The sequence below is a fragment of the Nicotiana sylvestris genome, chromosome 1, assembly GCF_000393655.2.
Source record: "Nicotiana sylvestris chromosome 1, ASM39365v2, whole genome shotgun sequence".
Taxonomy (NCBI): Eukaryota; Viridiplantae; Streptophyta; class Magnoliopsida; order Solanales; family Solanaceae; genus Nicotiana; species Nicotiana sylvestris.
The window spans coordinates 35,813,997-35,833,599 of NC_091057.1; the positions used below are offsets into that span (position 1 = coordinate 35,813,997).

Below are 19,603 nucleotides of genomic sequence, written 5' to 3' on the forward strand. Positions count from 1 at the left end.
TTCTCGGCTTCATGGTATCTAATTCAGGAATCGAGATCAACCCCGATAAGATCAAGTCCATCGAAGATATCACCATCGTGGATAGTGTGAAAGTTGTACAAAGGCTAACATGACAAATAGCCGCCTTGGGTCAATTTATTTTGAGGTCATCGGATCGAAGTCATAGGTTCTTTTCCTTGCTCAAAAAGAAAAAGGACTTCGCATGGACCCCGGAATGCCAGCAAGCCTTAGAAGAATTGAAGCGATACCTATCGAGCCCACCTTTGCTTCACACCCTGAAGATAGATGAAAAGCTTTACCTATATTTGGCATTGATCGAGATAGCGGTAAGTGGAGTACTAGTTCGAAAAGAGCAAGGTACACATTTCTATACTTATTATGTAAATCGAACTCTGAGAGATGCCGAAACTAGATACCCCCACTTAGAAAAATTAGCACTTGTATTAATCAGCCCATCTAGAAAGTTAAAGCCATATTTTCAATGTCATCCCATATGTGTATTAACCACTTATCCTCTCTGAAATATCTTGCATAAGCCCGAATTATCGAGTCGATTGGCCAAATGGGCAGTCAAACTAAGCGGGTACGATATCGAATATCAACCCCGAATGGCTATCAAGTCCCAAATATTGGCCGACTTCGTGGCCGATTTTACACCGACCCTTGTACCCGAAGTAGAAAAAGAACTTCTACTGGGATTGGGGGTATGGACCCTTTTCACGGATGGTGCCTCGAATGTGAAAGGGTCCAGACTCGGCATTGTTTTGAAGCCACCAACAGGTAGTACTATTAGACAATCTATCAAAACTTCAAGATTAACTAACAATGAAACCGAGTACGAGGCCATGATTGTAGGTCTCGAGCTAGCTAAGAGCTTGGGGGCAGAGGTCATCGAGGCCAAATGCGACTCCCTATTAGTGGTGAACCAAGTATACAAGAGTTTCGAGGTTCAGGAAGATAGAATGTTGAGGTACTTAGACAAACTACATGTGACGTTTCAGCGCTTCAAAGAATGGACCCTGGATCATGTGCCTCGAGAGTAGAATAGTGAGGCCGATGTACTTGTAAATTTGGGATCGTCGGTCGAAGAAGACGATATTGTCCCAAGGACTGTCGTTCAGTTATCAAGATCCGTGGTCGAGGAAGGTCATGCCGAAGTAAATTCCACGAGCTTGACTTGGGATTGGAGAAATAAGTATATTGACTATTAGAAAAATGGAAAGCTCCCATCGGATCACAAAGAATCGAGGGCTCTACGAACCAAGGCTACTAGGTTCACACTAGATGGGGATGGAATATTACACAGAAGAACGTTCGATGGGCCATTGGCGGTATGTTTAGGGCCAGGGGATACCGATTATGTTCTGCGAGAAATCCACGAAGGTACTTGTGGGAACCTTTCCGGCGCCGAGTCTTTGATTCAAAAAATTATCAGAGCAGGGTATTACTGGGAAAGCATGGAAAACGATACCAAGGAGTTTGTCAAAAATGTGATAAATGCCAACGGTTTGCACCGATGATCCATTAGCCTGGAGCAGCTCAACTCGGTCCTATCCCCATGGCCTTTCATAAAATGGGGGATGGACATAGTCGGTCCCCTACCAACGGCCTTAGGTAAAGCTAAATTTATTTTGTTTATGACTGATTACTTTTCTAAATGGGTGGAAGCACAGGTCTTTGAGAAGGTTAGAGAAAAGGAAGTTATTGACTTTATCTGGGATCACATCATGTGTCGGTTCAGGATACCTGCTGATATTATATGTGAAAATGGAAAACAATTCATCGGCAACAAGGTGACAGAGTTCCTCGAAGCACACAAGATTAAGAGGATCTTATCAACACCATACCACCCAACTAGAAATGGACAAGCCGAATCAACAAACAAAACTATCATTCAAAACCTGAATAAAAGGTTGGGCGATGCAAAGGGAAAATGGAGAGAAGTTCTACCCGAGGTCCTTTAGGCATATCGAACAATATCGAAGTCTAGCACAGGGGCTACTCCGTTCTCTTTAGTTTATGACTCTGAGGCCCTTATCCCTGTCGAGGTCGGAGAACCTAGTGCCATGTTTTGACATGCATCAAAGGAGTGAAATCACGAGGCTATGAATACTAGCCTCGAGCTATTAGATGAAAAACGAAGGCAGCACTTGTTCGGATGGCCGCACAAAAGCAAAGAATCGAAAGATACTATAATCGAAGGACCAACCTTCGACACTTTGGAGTCGGGGACTTAGTTCTACGAAAAGTCACCCTCAATACTCGAGACCTGAATGAAGGGAAACTAGGCCCAAATTGGAAAGGACCATACCGAGTCCTCGGAATTGTCGGCAAAGGATCTTAGAAACTTGGCACGATGGAAGGCGAGCAATTTTCAAACAATTGGAACATATCACTACTCAAACGATACTATTGCTAAGGTATGATTTCTTTTTTTTTTGTCCATTTGAATTTGAAACTAACCCACTGCAGGTGGACAATCAAAGGTATCAAAGGTACCTTTTTATAGAAGGTCTTAGGTTTTAAAGTATGCATTGCACTCTTTTTCCCTTAGATCAAATTTTGTCCCAAATTGGTTTTATCGACGAGGTTTTTAACGAGGCAACAACTATCTACCTAAGGAGAACTCAACAATATCCAAGGCTTCTTTATAATCAACCTCGAATACTGGGGGTATCACCCTCGGAGGTTATATTTTCGAGGAAAATACTTCACGCCAAAGAGGGCCTTGATAGGAGAACTTTTTAATGGGCCAAATGGTCAGATGAACCGTGTCCATAAAGAATAGTCGAGCTCTGATGGCAAAATATGTACGCATGTATCAATTATTCAAAGAAGCATTTTTTCTATATAAAAACACTTTGTGTCTCAAAGTCTATTACCATATGATCTCTACACTTATAATTCTACGATAAATGGCCCAAGGGCCAGAACACAAATACACCCTGAATACTCGGGGATTGTCATCTACAGTCAGCACGCTCGAGTCATCAAAAACTCGAACTCATATGACCTCAAAGAGGCATCCCCTCGACATAAAGGCCAAGGCCATCATACTCGGGGAATAACCTTTCGAACAAGTTCAAAAGGTTATCGGGAAACAAGTCTAAGAGACTACCCGAAGGCTACAACCATATCAAAGACTACAGTCATATAAAGGCTACGGCCGAAATAATGCGGCTCGGAGATGTCCGACTTCTGCCATAAATTACAGGCCTTCAAACACTTTAAAAAAATGGTTAAATCAGGCTACCCTCGGCAAAAACAAACAATAAAGGGGCTTCGGTAAAATCAGCCCTCGAATGATTTAAAGGCTTCGATAAACATCAGCCTTTGAAAAAACCTCAAGAGGTATTCGATTATTGTTACACAAATGAATTACAAATGAGGTTCCAATCGGTAGACCTTCGAAAAACCCAACGGGTACAAAAAACACATGCCAAGGCATAGATAATTTTCACCAAGTCTTTTAGCCGAAAAGAGGGAAAATTTATAAGCCACTTTAGAGGCCGAATCGACCCGACTTAAAGAGCTTAAGGGCCGACCTAAAAAATCCTAAGGGCAACCTAAAAGAGCCTAAGAGCCGATATAAAAGAGTCTAAGGGCCGATATATATAGGGTTTGATGTTAGGCTAGAAACCCGTATTTTAGCCGTGGTATTACATTCCAATGATTGCATTTTTACGTGCGTTTGAGCTCAAATGATAGTGAATTACACTTAGTACGTATTTTATGCCTTGCAGGAAGCGATCCAGAGCTCAAAGGTTGATTTGGAGCTAAATTGATCAATTTGGGGCTTTGAAGTCTGAGTAAAAGCCCAATACATTAAGCCGGGATCATTTTCAGGGGTCGTGTAACAAGTCTGGATGTTAAAAGAGGACGAAATAAGTTCACTCTGAGAAAATTGCACCGCCGCGCCGCAAGGTGCGGTGCAGTAGTGTAAAATTATGCATGACTCGAAATTATGAGGTTGCAGATAAAATGCACTACCGCGCCGCATGGTGCGGCACAGCCTGTGGCGCGGCTGTTCAACTTTTACAGAGCTAAGTCCTAGTTCGCGCAGGAAAGGGTTTTTTTCATTTGGGCCCGACCCTATTTGGTATAAATACATGCAAAATATCATTTTGAAGACTTTGGACATATCTTAGACCTAGGGAGGCTATTGTGGAAGGGAGAAAATGTTTGGAGCAATTTTCGGAGGAGATTGGCATCAAATTCTTCATTCTTTCATATTTGCTTTGTAATTTAATTATGCAATTTATTTGGAAAATTATGAACACGATTATGAGTAGATAAATATTTAGTCTAAGGTTTTGATGGAACCTATTGAAGGATGAACTTCTTGTTATGTTAATATAGTTTGCTTGGTTTAATTTCTATTTGTTCAACTACGTTCTTGTTGTAGTTAATTGATAGGATCCTCAATTAGCTGTGCCTATTTAGTATGCATAACTCGGGAGATAGTTCATATTTAGGTAATTGTTGAACAAAACCACTCCTAGAGTATATGAGGGATCAATAACCGAGGGTTTAAAGGCGGGATTAGGGATAATGAAGCCTTGGGTACAATCTAAAGTGAGTTTTAATAAACAAATCCAGCTAGCGTAACTCAGGAGAGTGCGTCTAGTAAATTGTCGTGATTACTCGGGAGAGATTTACGATAATAAGAGTGCTCATGATTGATAGAGACGATTAAGCGAATCTATGTGAAACATAATCGGAAGGGATTCCATCAATAGGGGAAATTATAACCTTAGATCCTTCCCTTAATTGTTTACAACTTAATCATAGTTAGTCTTTATTTGCTTAATTACAGTCAGTCTTAGTTAGTGGAACATCCTCAATTATTATTCAAAACGTTTGGAAAGTTGATTGCATAGAATTTAGTAAGTCTGACAAGAGTAATTGATAGGTTAATTCCTTGTGGGTTCGACTCTGGGCGAAATACACAGATTATATTTGCAACGTCCGCGTGTCCTTTTTATAAGGCATAGTTGGGCGTGATCAAATTTTGGCGTCGTTGCCGGGGAATTAACGGTGTTATCAATTACAATTGAACGAAATACAAAACTTCTTAGTGTAGTCAGTTTTCTCTACACCCAATCTATACATTGAAATTTTAACGTTTGTTGACTTGGTTGTACAGGTACATGCCTAGAAACTCATTGAGATCTGGTGAAGTATTTGAAGCATTATCAGATCCCGAAAAAGTTTTCAAGGCCTTGAATTGGGCCAACCGGAAAAACAAACAACAACAAATAACTGAACAATTCAAACCAAACATGGGAGATCACCAAGTAGACCCAGATATACCAATAGCGCCAAAGGCTGCTCTCTATGACTGGGCACAACCCACAGCTGAAAATATTGCCACAACGATTGTAGTCCCGCAGATACAAGCTGAATCGTTTCAAATCACGAATAACATGCTGCACTTGTTGCAAAATAGGGACTATTTTTGGGGTCACAAGTCGAAGATCCTCAACATCACTTGAAGAATTTCCTGTCAATCTACAAAACCCAAAGGCAGCCCAACATAACTCCGGAAGCAATCAAGCTGTTATTGTTTCCATTCTCAGTGATAGGAGCTGCCTAGACCTGGCTAAACTCACTCCCCATAAATTCCATAACAACTTGGGAGGAGTTAGTCAAGCAATTCCATAACAAGTTCCACTCACCCAACAAGATTGCTCCACAAATTGATGAAATTTTGAGTTTTACACAGAGACCAATGGAGACACTGCATGAAACATGGGAGCGTTTCAAAGGGATGCTGGTTATATGTCCATACCATGGTATTCCAGATCTGATGTTGGGGCAGCAGTTTTACATGAGATTGTCAGATAGTGTGAAGAACATTGTTGATGCTACAGCTGGTGGAGCATTTTTGAGCAAAACATGGAGAGAAGGCTAGAGTCTGCTTGATAAGGTGGCGCAGAATTCGGGATGGACAACCAAGAATGCACATATCACTCCAGTGGTTCACTCAGTGCCCTTAGATCCATCCAACTCTATGTCTAAAAATATGGCCACCTTATTGACACAGATGAGTATACTTACTAAAAAGGTGGAAGAGTCAGGGCAGAAGCAGCAGGTACACATCGTAGATACTACCAATGGGGGCTTGTGCACATCTTGCATTAGTCAGCCAATTGGTAACCAGTGGAATGCAGAGCATGATCATCATCACTACCCTGAAGACATGAACTATGTGTCTAATTATGGAGGCCAGAGACAGGGTGGTCAGAATTGGGGCCAGCTTAGCCGTATAGGCCAGTCCAGCCACAGTTCAACAATGGGAACATGGGAGGTATTAGACCTCCTAACAATATGGCACCTTACCCAAGGCCACGGGGATATAACAAAAATCAAAATCAATAGTAGGGGTATCACCCTCCTCAACAGCAGCATGGTGGACGGCAAGAAGATGGGTTTGCTAGACTTGAGGCAATGATGCAACAGGATATTGGGTCTAATGCAAAATTTAGTGAGAGAGTAGATGCACACGATTCAGCTATCAAGAATATTGAAGTGCAGATGGCCAAATTTCAATGTCTCTAAACAATCGTGCTCATGGGACATTACCTGCAGACACTCAAATAAACCCCAAAGATCAAGGCCCGAAGCAATTGATGGCAGTGGGTCTACGGAATGGCAGAGATTTAGACATAGAGCAAGAAAGGGCTCAAGAGAGCAGACAGGCTGAGACTCTCATACCAGTGCCCATTGAGCTAGATGAGTCAACGAAACTGACAGAGGTGACAGTCCAGCCTGCTCAGGAAGAACACAACATTCAGATTGAGACTGAGAAAGAAGCTGAGACAGCCCAGGAACAAGTAGTTGAGGTGGTAGCTGATAAAGAGCAGTCCCAAATCATTAGGAAGAAGAGACCTCCTGCACTATTCCCTCAGAGGCTGGCTAAGCACCAAAAAGAGGAACAGTACAAGAAATTCTTGGAGATGCTTAAACAAATCCAGGTAAATATTCCATTGATATATGCTTTGAAAGAGATGCCTAGGTATGCAAAAATGATGAAGGACTTAATGTCTAGAAAATTTGATTTCCAAGACCTGGCCACGGTGACTCTTACTCAGACCTGCAGTGAAATGGTGACTAGACCAATTGTAGAGAAGCTATCTGACCCAGGGAGCTTTACAATTCCCTGAACTATTGGTAATTTTGCTTTTGCTAAGGCACTTTGTCATCTAGGGGCTTGCATTAATCTTATACCCCTGGCGATTTATAAGAGGTTGGGGATTGGAAGAGCTAGACCCACCTCTATGTTGTTGCAGCTGGCTGACAAGACTGTAAAAAGACCCTCTGGTATCCTGGATGATGTGTTGATTCAGGTGGGGAAATTTGTATTCCCTGCAGATTTTGTGATCTTGGACTGCAAGGTGGATGAAGAAATTCTGATAATTTTGGGAAGACCGTTCTTGGCCACAAGGAGAGCTCTCATTGATTGTGAGACTGGGGAGCTCAAGATGAGATTGAACGACGAAGAGATAACATTCAATGTACAGAAATCTATGAGGTGACCAAGTGAATTCACCAATTGCTCTCTTATTGATGCCGTGGATGTAATTGTCAAAACTGATGATGAGATGCTGACTATTGAGGACCCTCTTGCTGCATGTCTCATGAATATAGATGAGGTGAATGGATAAGAACTGGAAGAATGGGTATTGGCGTTAGAGGGCAGAGGGTTCTGGGATAGATCTCTTGAGTCTGAGCCCTTGCAGTTAGAAAATAGATAAACTCCTCTAGCCAATCCATCCATCGAAGAACCCCCAAAGCTGGAATTAAAGCCATTGCCCGCCCATCTCAGGTATGAGTTCCTTGGACCTGACTCCATATTACCTGTTATTATCTCATCTAGTTTGTTAGATGTGCAGGCACAACAACTCTTGCAGGTACTCAAGGAGTGTAAGACTGCCATTGGGTGGACCATGGCAGACATTAAAGGGATCAGCCCCGCCTACTATATGCATAAGATTCTGCTGGAAGAGGGACACAAACCTTCCAGGGAACACCTAAGAAGGTTGAACCCAAACATGAAGGAAGTGGTGAAGAAAGAAGTGATAAAGTGGTTAGATGCGGGAATCATTTTACCAATCTCTGACAGCAGCTGGGTTAGCCCAGTGCATTGTGTACATAAGAAGGGTGGCATGACGGTGATCAAAAATGATAACAATGAATTGATTTCAATAAGAACCATTACGGGCTGGAGAATTTACATGGACTATAGAAAGTTAAATTTAGCCACCCGGAAAGACCACTTCCCACTTCCCTTCATTGATCAGATGCTAGACAGATTGGCAGGAGGTCACACTTCTATTTTCTGGATGGGTACTCAGGGTACAATCAAATCTCCATTGCACCAGAGGATAGAGAGAAGACCTCCTTCACTTGCCCATATGGCATTTATGCCTTTCGGAGGATGCCCTTTGGCCTATGCAATGCACTCGCCACATTCCGAAGGTGCATAATGGCCATATTCACTGACATGGTGGAGGACATAATGGAGGTATTCATGGATGATTTCTTAGTGGTGGGGAACTCATTTGATGAGTGCCTTATCAATTTGACTTGTGTGCTGAAACGGTGTATTGAGAGTAACCTGGTTCTTAATTGGGAGAAGTGCCATTTCATGGCACAAGAGAGCATAGTCTTGGGGCACCAGGTGTCCAGTAAAGGAATCGAGGTGGATCGCGCTAAAGTTGACATGATAGCCAAACTGCCACCTCCAACTTCAGTCAAGGCAATCAGGAGCTTCCTCGGACATGCCGGTTTTTACCGGAGATTCATAAGAGACTTCTCAAAAACTGCTAACCCTCTCTGTAAGTTGTTAGAAAAAGATCACTCTTTCTTATTTTCTGATGAATGCAGGCTAGCATTCGAGGAGCTGAAAAAGAGGCTGGTCACAACACCCATCATTGTTGCCCCCAACTGGGAGCAACCATTCGAACTCATGTGTGATGCCAGTGACTACGCAGTGGGGGCAATGCTGGGACAGCGGAAAGACAAGCTAATGCATCCAATCTACTATGCCAGTAGAACACTGAGTGGATCCTAGATGAACTACACTGTGACTGAGAAGGAGATGTTGGATGTGGTGTTTGCTTTCGACAAATTCAGATCGTACCTGATTGGCTCTAAGGTAATTATATACACTGATCATGCAGCTCTCAGGTACTTGATTGAGAAGAAAGAGTCTAAGCCTTGCCTGATTTGTTAGGTGTTGCTACTGCAAGAATTCGACCTCGAAATTTGTGACCGTAAGGTCAAAGAAAACCAAGTCGCTGGCCATCTATCACGACTTGAGGGAGCGGAAAACTCAGTTGAGGTTGAGGACATTCTAGAAACCTTTCCAGACGAGCAACTGCTCGCTACTAGTCTTGAGGAAGTGCCATGGTACGCAGACTTTGCAAATTACCTGGCCAGCGGTATAGTTCCCTATGACCTTTCCTCTGTACAAAAGAAAAAGTTTTATTGTGATTGCTGCATGTACTATTGGGATGAACCTTACATGTTTCGAATATGTGTTGATAATATGATCCGGAGATGCATCCCCGAGATAGAACAATCTTCTGTTTTGCAGGCATGTCATGCATCGGCGTATGAAGGGCATTTTGGAGGAGTCAGTACAGCTGTGAAAGTACTAGAGTCCGGTTTCTTTTGGCCAACAGTGTTTAAAGATACACACCAATGGGTAAAGGGCTGCAATGAATGTCAGCGAACCGGGAACATTTTCTGTCGCCATGGGATGCCCATGAACCCGATTCAAGAGGTGGAAGTGTTTTATGTCTGGGGGATTGACTTCATGGGACCCTTCATCAGCTCCTTTTGCAATAAGTGCATACTTGTTGCTATAGATTACGTGTCTTAATGGGTGGAAGCTGCTGCACTTCCTATCAATGATGCGAGAGTGGTGATGGGATGTATGAAGAAGAACATATTCACCCGTTTTGGAACCCCGAGAGCTATTATCAGTGACGGAGGCACCCACTTCTGTAATCGAGCCTTCGAGAAGTTGCTAGAGAAGTATGATGTATGCCACAAGGTGGAAAGACCTTATCACCCGCAAACCAGTGGACATGTGGAAGTGTCTAATAGAGAGATAAAGAGTGTATTGACCAAGACTGTGAATGCCACAAGAACTAATTGGGTGAAAAAGCTAGATGATGCACTCTGGGCCTGTAGAACTACTTTTAAAACACCGATTGATATGTCACCATATAAGTTGGTGTTCGGGAAGGAATGCCATTTGCCAGTGGAACTTGAACATAGAGCTTGGTGGGCACTGAAATAGCTGAATCTTTACAGCTAGGATGCGGCCACAACGAGAATCACAGAATTGCATGAGCTCGACGAGTTCAGACATATTGCTTTTGAGAGCACAAGGATGTACAAGGAAAGAATGAAGAGGTTGCATGAAAAGAACATTGTGGAGCGAAGTTTCAAGCCCAGAGATATGGTGTTGCTTTATAACTCATGATTAAGGCTATTTTTGGGTAAACTCTGGTCACGATGGTCTGGACCATTTCGAGTGGTCGAAGTATTCCCTTCAGGTTCTGTAGAGATTGCCATAGAGAAAGACTTTCGTACATTTAGAGTCAATGGGCAGAGATTGAAACTAACATGGGCATGAATGAACCAAAGGAAGTGTCTGAGATCCGTCTGACCGAACCTCAGAGGTCGAGCGAGCCTTAAATGTGCTCATCTGCATCGTGCCGTGACGTTAAATCAGGCGCTTATTAGGAGACAACCCAATTTTTAACCTCACTAACCCATAATTATAGTTTAGGATTATTAGAATTTAGGAGTTATGAGACTTGATTGGGCAGGTACAAGCATGAATTGGACATAAAATAAGTACATAATAGAGCCGGGGTGCAACCCGGAAGCTAAATGTCGAAAATAAATCGAACTCTGTGAAAAATGGCCTACAGCGCCGCGTGGGGCGCCGCGCCAGGCCAAACGGGTCTGAGAGACAAAAAGTGAAGGCCTCTGCTAATTTCCACTATCGCGCCGCATGGGACGCTGCACCATGCGACGCGGCAGTACAAGGTTAAAAATAAATAAGTAAATAATTTTTTTTAGCGTTTGTTTTACACTCTCTGACCAGCGACCACCTCCCCAACCCCTTGTTCTTTTTTTTTCTCTTTCACTCTAAACGCTAAAGCCCTTCCCTCAAATCCCCCATTCTCTTTTCTTCTCAAATTTCCTTCCCACACACACATCATATCCCTTCCATTCATCCTCAAGGTAAGTTTCTCTACTCTCTTCTCTTTTCTTTAAGTAAGTTAGTGTAATGAGTAGTATAGTTTAATTTCAACTAAACCCTAGGTAGTGTATTGGTGCTAATTAATTTTATTTTTCAATTTAATTTCTTATTTTGGCTATGATTGGTACTTAACTTATTGGGTTTTCATTGTGCTTATACTTGTGGAAGATATTTAGCATGTCTTGATGCCTATAAAAGAAATTATGATGAAGTTGTGTGGAGGTGCCTTAAAGGCCAAAAATTAGTGGTGTATCTGTGCAAATTTGGAGCACTTTGTGCCCTTGTCACATTGTGGTGGTGGTAGGATGGTTGTTTGGTATGGTTGTGTACTAATATTAGAAGAATTAAAGTTAAAATTATGGGGTAACTTTGGTGGAGGCCATGTGTTTGACTAAATGCCTCAATGACCTTGAAAGTGACATTGTAGCTTAGTGGAGAATAATTGCTCTGAGAAAATGTGTGCTAGGTGCTAATTGGCATATTTGATTCATGCTTTGTGCTTGTGTAGTGGTGTGTTGTATTTTGTGAAGTTGGTTAGTAGTGCATTAGGATAACTTCTTTTATTTTTCTTCGTATTTACTAGATTAGCTTATTAATTTTGTATGTTTAACTAGTATAGTCCGTGATTTTGTAGTTGTACTATTATGTTGGTGGTTGGGGGGATTGTTGATTGCTTGTGGCGCACTTCCATCGGGGTAGTCTGAGTCCCTGATATATATTTTACTTGTGAACATGCCAATAACATGAGTGTGGGGTGGTTACCCCGTTTGGTTTTGTTTTGGGTTTTCGTGTTATGGCTAATATTATTCATCTTGTGCAGGTAGAATGTCACACCACCCGAGCAAACGCTCTAACACTGGTTCATTTGAGGTTGCTTCTATCAGCCGTCGTGGTGGGAGATGGGCACCTCCCCCCCCCGCCCCAGTAGTGGAGGAAGAGGAGCGCATTGACCCTGATGCAGATGTGGTGCCAGCATGCAAATATGGTATACGGGCTGTCCCCGCCCATGCTCGATGCTGGTTTTAGACATTTGCCCCGTCAGTCAACCCAGATCCTGAGGTTGCTATTGACGATAGGAAGTTGGCCTGTAAATATGGTGAAATCTACAACAACATTCGGGCTTTGGGTTTCGACAGTCTGTTCCGTCCGGGTGATGCGGTGGATGTGAACCTAGTGAAAGAATTTTATGCTAATTGGCAACTTGAAGCCAGCTTGGATGTTGTTTACGAAGTGCATCTAAGGGGTAAAGTGATTCCATTCTCCTCTCGGGTGATCAATAGGATTATGGGATTCACAGAGCATTCGCACAAGCTCTTTCAGAGGTTTCTTCATCGGCCAGACTATACGGCTATTCGCCACCTGTTATGTGGCGCTGACTCTTCTGCCGCATGGACACGAGATGCAAATGAATTCCACAAGGACATGAAGAAGGCAACATTCCAGCAGCCAGCCAGGGTTGTGTTGCGGTTGATTAATGCCAAGATCACGCCGACTGGAAGTGACATTGATGTACCCCAACTGAAGATGTGTTTGATTTATGCCCTGTTGACTCGGATGCAGTTCGACCTTGGTAAAATCATGCTTGAGCATATGGCTAAAGTGAGACCATTTAGGGCTCGCCATCTACATTACCCGAGTATGATTACTCAATTGTTGCGAGCACACCTTATGGAGGAGGAGTACCACTATGACAGGACTATTCTAGTGTCTTACCCTATTAGGCCCTTTGATGTTACATCGGTGATCGACCCCCCTACTGCGGCTGTTAATTCAGACCAGAGGATGGTCCACGTTGAGGAGACTCTACAGCTACTGTTTTCTGACTTGCGCCTTCGGGTTGATCGGGGGGAGGCTAATTTGGAGGAGTTGTAGCAGGATCACCCCCTTTCTACTATCACTCAGCAGTGGTTGGGGTTGGCGAGAGGAGGACAGCTGCCACCTGATGAAGATGTGAACTCCATTCCCTCAGATGATGAGGAGTATTTGCGCACCTTCGAGGGTGTTGATGATTAGGCCTTGGGTCTCAGGGAGTCCCTTTTTCACTCTTGATTTTCTTATTTTGCATTGGGGACAATGCAATATCTTAAGTGTGGGGTGGGGTGCTCCTATTTGATTGTATCTATACTTTTCTTTGTTTTTCATTTGCCAGTTGGTTTTGTTTGATTTATTTCTTGCTTTCTGAGACAATTGGTTTGTAAACTATAATTCTGAATTCTATCGGGCCTGTAATAGTTAGTAATTAAGTATATAGTTTGACTCTTCCCGACGATAGATTTCATCGACTGATTTCTTGAGGGAGATGAGTCGAAAGAGAAAAAAAATTCATATATGTGAAAATCCAAAAATATGTCTTTTATTTTAGTTTTTTTTTCTTTTAGGTAGTGTAACAACTCTCCCTTGGTTTTTCTTTGTGCTGTGATTCTTTTCCAAGGGCTTTGCTTGAACCGGGTGTAGTTAAATCTTTATATTTTTTAGGAATTAAGAATCTTTAGTTAGGAAGCTAAGTTGAAGGATCAATGTCCCTTGATTGCATATGCCTCGAGAGTGGTAAAGGCCTTAGTTGTGACACCTAGGCTCAATTCTTGACTCTTAAATATGTGCCCTAAATCGTATGATTAAAACTGTGCTTAACTACTTTGACTAAGAGTGTCTTGATAAGTCCAATCCTGAGTGAGTTATGTGCCATGTGTGTGTAAGGTTTTGTGTTATTCTGTGCATTGCATTTGATGTCTAGAACTTGCCCCGTGTGCTTGCAAAGCGAAATAGTAGTTTTGTTCAGTCTTGGAAATAATATAGGCATTTCTTTGTTGAGACATATATATATATTTTACCCGCCTAATTATGATGTATCGTAGTTAACCCCTTTGAGCCTATAATCTTGTTTCTTTGGCAACCACATTACAAGCTTTACCCAATTGTTTTAATTGACCATATATTTGAACCTTTTCATCTCTCATGGGCACTTGAATTGTTATGAACTTTGTAACAGTTAAAGTGTGGGGTGTTTGGTTGGGCTTTTGAGTGGAACTAATGGAATAAGGAGAAAAGTGCATTGTGTTGAAAAAAAGTAAGAGCCACTTAAATTGAAAAAGAAAGAAAAGAAAAAGAAGAAGGAAAGAATAATATATATATATATATATATATTCTTTGATAGTGGTGGCTCCGGACGTAATTGTTCTTAATGATGTAGGGAGTTAATCTAGATTGATGTGAAGGTGGAGTTTTGGTTTGACATAAGTGGGGTTTGAATGTTAAAGTATATGTATTAAAGTTCTTAGGGAGGTGTAGTCACTCTTACATCTAAATATATCCTACCCGTCCTACAGCTTACATTACAACCAATTAAAGTCCTACTTGATCCTAGACTGAATGAGCTCGATTAGTAGAGTAGTACACTACGGGCAAGCCTATGGTGCATCTTTTGTGGCATATGAATGTTGTTTCTAAGAGTGAGTGAATTCTTTCTATCTCGAGTTCCTAAATATTCTTAATTTGTGTGGGACTACTCTCTTTTGTTGTGTGAGGGCACTTGATTCATGAAGGAGAGGTAATGTCATTGACCTCTATTTTAGAGTAAGTGGGAGAGTGACTAATGCATGGTACTTTTGAGTCGAATTTTGAGGGTGGGATGTTATGATAAGGTGCTCAGTCTACTTTAATTATTCTTGGCATGATGTATCGGGGAAGTTGTTTGATGAAAGGTTATCCCTAGATGCAGTGTAGTTCAAATGCTCGAGGAGGAGCAATTGTCTAAGTGTGGGGTGTTGATGTTAGGCTAGAAACCCGTGTTTTAGCCGTGGTATTACATTCCAATGATTGCATTTTTACGTGTGTTTGAGCTCAAATGACAGTGAATTACATTTAGTATGTGTTTTATGCCTTGCAGGAAGCGATCTGGAGCTCAAAAGTTAATTTGGAGCTAAATTGATCAATTTGGGGCTTTGAAGTTTGAGTAAAAGCCCAATACATTAAGTCGTGATCATGTTCGGGGGACGTGTACCAAGTCTGGATGTTAAAAGAGGACGAAATAAGTTCATTATGAGAAAATTGCACTATTGTGCCGCATGGGGCACCGTAAGGCGCGGCACAGCAGTGTAAAATTGTGCCTGACTCGAAATTATGAGATTGCAGATAAAATGCACTACCCCGCCGCATGGTGCGGCGCAGCCTGCGGCGTGGCTGTTCAACTTTTACAAAGCTAAGTCCTAGTTCGCGCAGGAAAGGGTTTTTTTCGTCTGGGCCCGACCCTATTTGGTATAAATACATGTAAAAATGCCATTTTGAAGACTTTAGACATATCTTAGACCTAGGGAGGCTATTGCGAAATGGAGAAAACGTTTGGAGCAATTTCCGGATGAGATTGGCATCAAATTCTTCATTCCTTCATATTTGCTTTGTAATTTAATTATGCAATTTATTTGGAAAATTATGAACATGATTATGAGTAGCTAAATATTTAGTCTAAGGTTTTGATGGAACCTATTGAAGGATGAAATTCTTGTTATGTTAATATAGTTTGTCTGGTTTAATCTCTATTTGTTCAACTACGTTCTTGTTGTAGTTAATTGATAGGTTCCTCAATTAGCTGTGCCTATTTAGTATGCATAACTCGGGAGAGAGTACATATTTAGGTAATTGTTGAACAACACCACTCCCAGAGTATATGAGGGATCAATAACCAAGGGTTTAAAGGCGGGATTAGGGATAACGAAGCCTTGGGTGCACCGGAAACGGCTCCCTAAGCCGAGCAGGACCAGAAAGATCAAGCAATAACCAGGTCGGCAGCCGACCCCGCCATCATAAAGATGCTCGAAGACCTCACAAAAAGGATTGAATCGGGTGAGAAGAAGATAGAAGCCAACGACAAGAAGGTAGAGACCTACAATTCTAAGGTCATTCAAATTCCGGGTGCACCTCCAATATTGAGAGGTATAGATTCGAAGAAGTTCGTACAAAAACCATTCCCATAGGAAGCGACCCCAAAACCCATTCCCAAGAAGTTCAAAATGCCCGACCTTCTGAAGTACAACGGAACCTCGGACCCCAACGAGCACGTCATTGCTTACACTTGTGCAGTGAAGGGAAACGACCTAAAGGATGACGAGATCGAATTCGTCATATTAAAAAAGTTTGGAGAGACGCTTTCAAAAGGGGCGATGATGTGGTATCACAAACTGGCCCCAAACTTGATAGATTCATTTGCTATGCTGGCAGATTCCTTCATAAAGGCATATGTTGGTGCCATCAAGGTAGCTATAAGGAAATCTGACGTCTTTAAAATCAGGCAAAGGGAGAACGAGATGCTGCATGATTTCGTATCTCGCTATAAAACAGAGCGAATGGAACTACCACCAGTCTCTAACGACTGGGCAGTGCAGGCCTTCACTCAAGGTTTGAACGAGCGAAGCTCGGTAGCTTCGAAATAGCTAAAGCAGAACTTAGTCGAATATCCTGCCGTAACTTGGTCAGATGTCCACAACCGATACCAATCAAAGATCAGGGTCGAAGACGACCAACTAGGATCCCCCTCGAGTTCGGTATATCCTACCAGGCTTCCAACAAAGGAGCCAAAGCCAAACAAAGAAAGATACCAACCATACACTGAAGATAGAAGAAACGCCCTGAGGCGCAACATACCCTGCAGTCACCGAAGGATGCAATGTCGGAATACAACTTCAACGTCGATATTTTAGATATCGTATTCACCGGTCTGGAATTAGGTGTAGCTATATCACAAGCTCATATTTCTACGATCTTAATCTGTATTTACTTGAATGATGCTATAAATCTTCATCAAAGTGCTTATTTCTTTATAATTGAACAAAAGCGAGTCTGAATGGGTATACTTAGTCGTGGAGCATTCAGAGTATTTGCTTTAGGGATCGTTCCTGCGTATCTCCTTACTTTATAGCAGTTATTGCTCCGGTTCCAGAAGGTATAGCTCTCGCCTCAGCTTTTTCTTTGAAATCGGAGACTGTTCCAATTTCCTACTGAGATAGGCAAGCGGAGGGAGAACTAGACGTATCTTGCTAGGCAAAGACAGGTTAGAATGGATAGCTCGCGGGTGGGATTGACGGGATAGATCACTATTGCAGAAGGAGGTAGAACCGGGGGAAGAATTATGGCTATAAAGGTCCTCGCCCTCTTAGGCACATGGTTCTAAAGATTAAATCTCAAAGCGGTACTAAAGATTAGGCAGAAGAAGAACTAGAACTAGAATTCTTCGCCCCTCCCCTTGTACCAAGAAGCAAGTTCAGAACATAAGGATAATGGGCTCGTCTATTATAAGTTATTAGTTTACGGAGCTATCTCAGATATCTCGAGTAAGGAGACGGGATAGTTAGAGTTCTATTTCTAGGAAGGAAGAGACTATCGGGAAGCTCACTCTCGGCCGGGCTCGAAGCAGAAGGTAGAACGTAATATCTCTTGTTGGTTCAGCTCATCAAGCTATTACAAAAGAGTCCAGCGGAGACAAAGAAAGAAGCCATTTTTACGGTATTTTCGCTTCCAGTCCGGATCCATCCTAAACCAAAGAGCGGGGCTAAGCGAGGGGCATAGCGATACAGTGTTCATACTCGAGTTGCTCAAATCCAGTAGGAATATCAGGAATAGTAGGATCTAGTAGGAGCTTGCCTTGGAATGCAGTGAGGGAGCCCGGAGCTATTGAATTCTTTCATAACCCAAGGAGAAGAATAGGACTCTTTACCAGTATCATAACCTCTCGATGGGAAATGGAACTTAGATCACGATGTGAACCTACTTATGAGTGGAATTTCGTTGACAAGCAAATTCCCCGGGAAAACAAACTTTTCTCCAATTGAGATGCTTTCTTCATTTATGGATTCTATGCGAGATTCGGTTAGTGTGAAGTGTGATCCTGGCTCAGAAGGAAAAGCTATATGCTTAACACATAGAGTTCGATGTAGGTAAGGATGTGCTCCAAAGTTTTCAATTCCACCTTATCAACCTGAAAAGAGCTAATACGGGCTTAGCCTGCCTTTTATCTTATCCTTCTATTCTAGGCGAGGAGGGAAATTTAGAATAAATAGCCCCAGAAAAAACTACAAACTAGTCAAAGGACAGCCTGCCTTATTCTTCTCCCGTTCGGGACCCCTATTTTCTCGGAGATAGCCTGGTCTGAGCTAGAACAGCAGATTCGTGAGCAAGAGCGTATTTCACAGCTGATTCAACAACAGCCATTTTTTCTGGGGAACTTTCATATGAGTCTGTTCTTTCTTTTAATCCACTATAAAGGTTCTTAATTTTCTCCTGAATATTCAGGATAATTACATTCTTGAAAGGATCAAGGGCTCTACCCTCTCGCATAAAGTCTTACGCTCTTATCGTCAACCTTCGTGGCTTTTTGCTCGTTTGGTCTCGCTATTTCATTCCTGGTTCTCTCTTTCAAGCTTCTTTCCATCCTGGGGATTTCTTCTCATTCCGTCCGTTCTGCTAGCTGGTGTCGCCTTCTCTCTTACTTATCTATTCCCATCCATCTTTACCTCTCCTACTCCACTACTTCCCTCCTTCAAGGCGTGATTAATGCGCCTTAAACCTCTCTCTTGAAAAAGAGCATTTTTTAGTGGAGCCTTAGCACGTGAACCCATAGGAACAGGGCCCTTCTTCTTTGCAAAAAAGCTTCTGAATTATCATCACATCAGTAGGCGCAGAAAGCAAATCTTGGTATTGACTTATTGAAAATCTCTTTGAGATTGCTTAGACAAATCTTTTTGTGTGAGGCCGCTGTTCCCCACCTTTCTTACCTTGTTTTTTGGGCTTAAAATTCTGTGACTCATAAGCCCTCCGTATCTAAAGATAGATGGCTAAAGGGCGGGTTCCGCAGTTAACTAAGAAGGCGATCGATTGGCTTGGAGAGGAAAGGAACCCCGGGACTGAAAACAAAAAGGATAGGAATGAATTGAATAAAGAAAGAATATATAGAACCTTGAGCATTTTCTCCTCTCGGCAATGCAATGGTTGAGAGTAAAAAAGGGGTATCCGCATAGAAGGATTGCTGGTATACCGGGTAGATGTTTATCTTTTCGACTTCAGCGAAAATGTTCAAAGCACCACCTTCGTCAATTATCTTGATGTCGAAAGGGAAGAGGACAGGGTCTTACTTACTTAAAAGTAAAAAAAAGGAAGTTTCCTGTCTTAGTTTCACTTCCTTGAACTGGCTACTATCGCGCAACGTGCCCTTGCTTGGTGAGTCGTTAATTAATCAGTTTGATGGATTTCGACCTTGCTTTGAGTCGTCAGGCTAGTAAAGCGCTACTTCTAAAACGATCGTTAAGGTCATTCACTCGGTGGCTCTGC

The 19,603-nt window shown here is 42.3% G+C and overlaps 2 protein-coding genes and 1 non-coding gene across 3 annotated transcripts; 2 read left to right on the top strand and 1 right to left on the bottom strand.

The window, feature by feature from the left end:
- Positions 1-5,692: 5,692 nt before the first annotated feature.
- On the bottom strand, positions 5,693-5,799 carry LOC138881980 (small nucleolar RNA R71). The gene has a single exon (XR_011403410.1). It is a non-coding gene; the product is annotated as a small nucleolar RNA R71 (small nucleolar RNA).
- Positions 5,800-6,551: 752 nt separating this feature from the next.
- LOC138868651 (uncharacterized) lies at positions 6,552-7,538 on the top strand. The gene is made up of 2 exons (XM_070146218.1): positions 6,552-7,109; positions 7,194-7,538. Exons 1-2 carry the CDS (start codon positions 6,552-6,554, stop codon positions 7,536-7,538), a joined length of 903 nt encoding a protein of 300 aa, XP_070002319.1.
- Positions 7,539-9,076: 1,538 nt separating this feature from the next.
- LOC138868669 (uncharacterized) lies at positions 9,077-10,312 on the top strand. The gene is made up of 3 exons (XM_070146235.1): positions 9,077-9,160; positions 9,239-9,731; positions 9,900-10,312. The coding sequence occupies exons 1-3, from the start codon at positions 9,077-9,079 to the stop codon at positions 10,310-10,312; spliced, it is 990 nt and encodes a 329-aa protein (XP_070002336.1).
- The last annotated feature ends 9,291 nt before the right edge of the window (positions 10,313-19,603 follow it).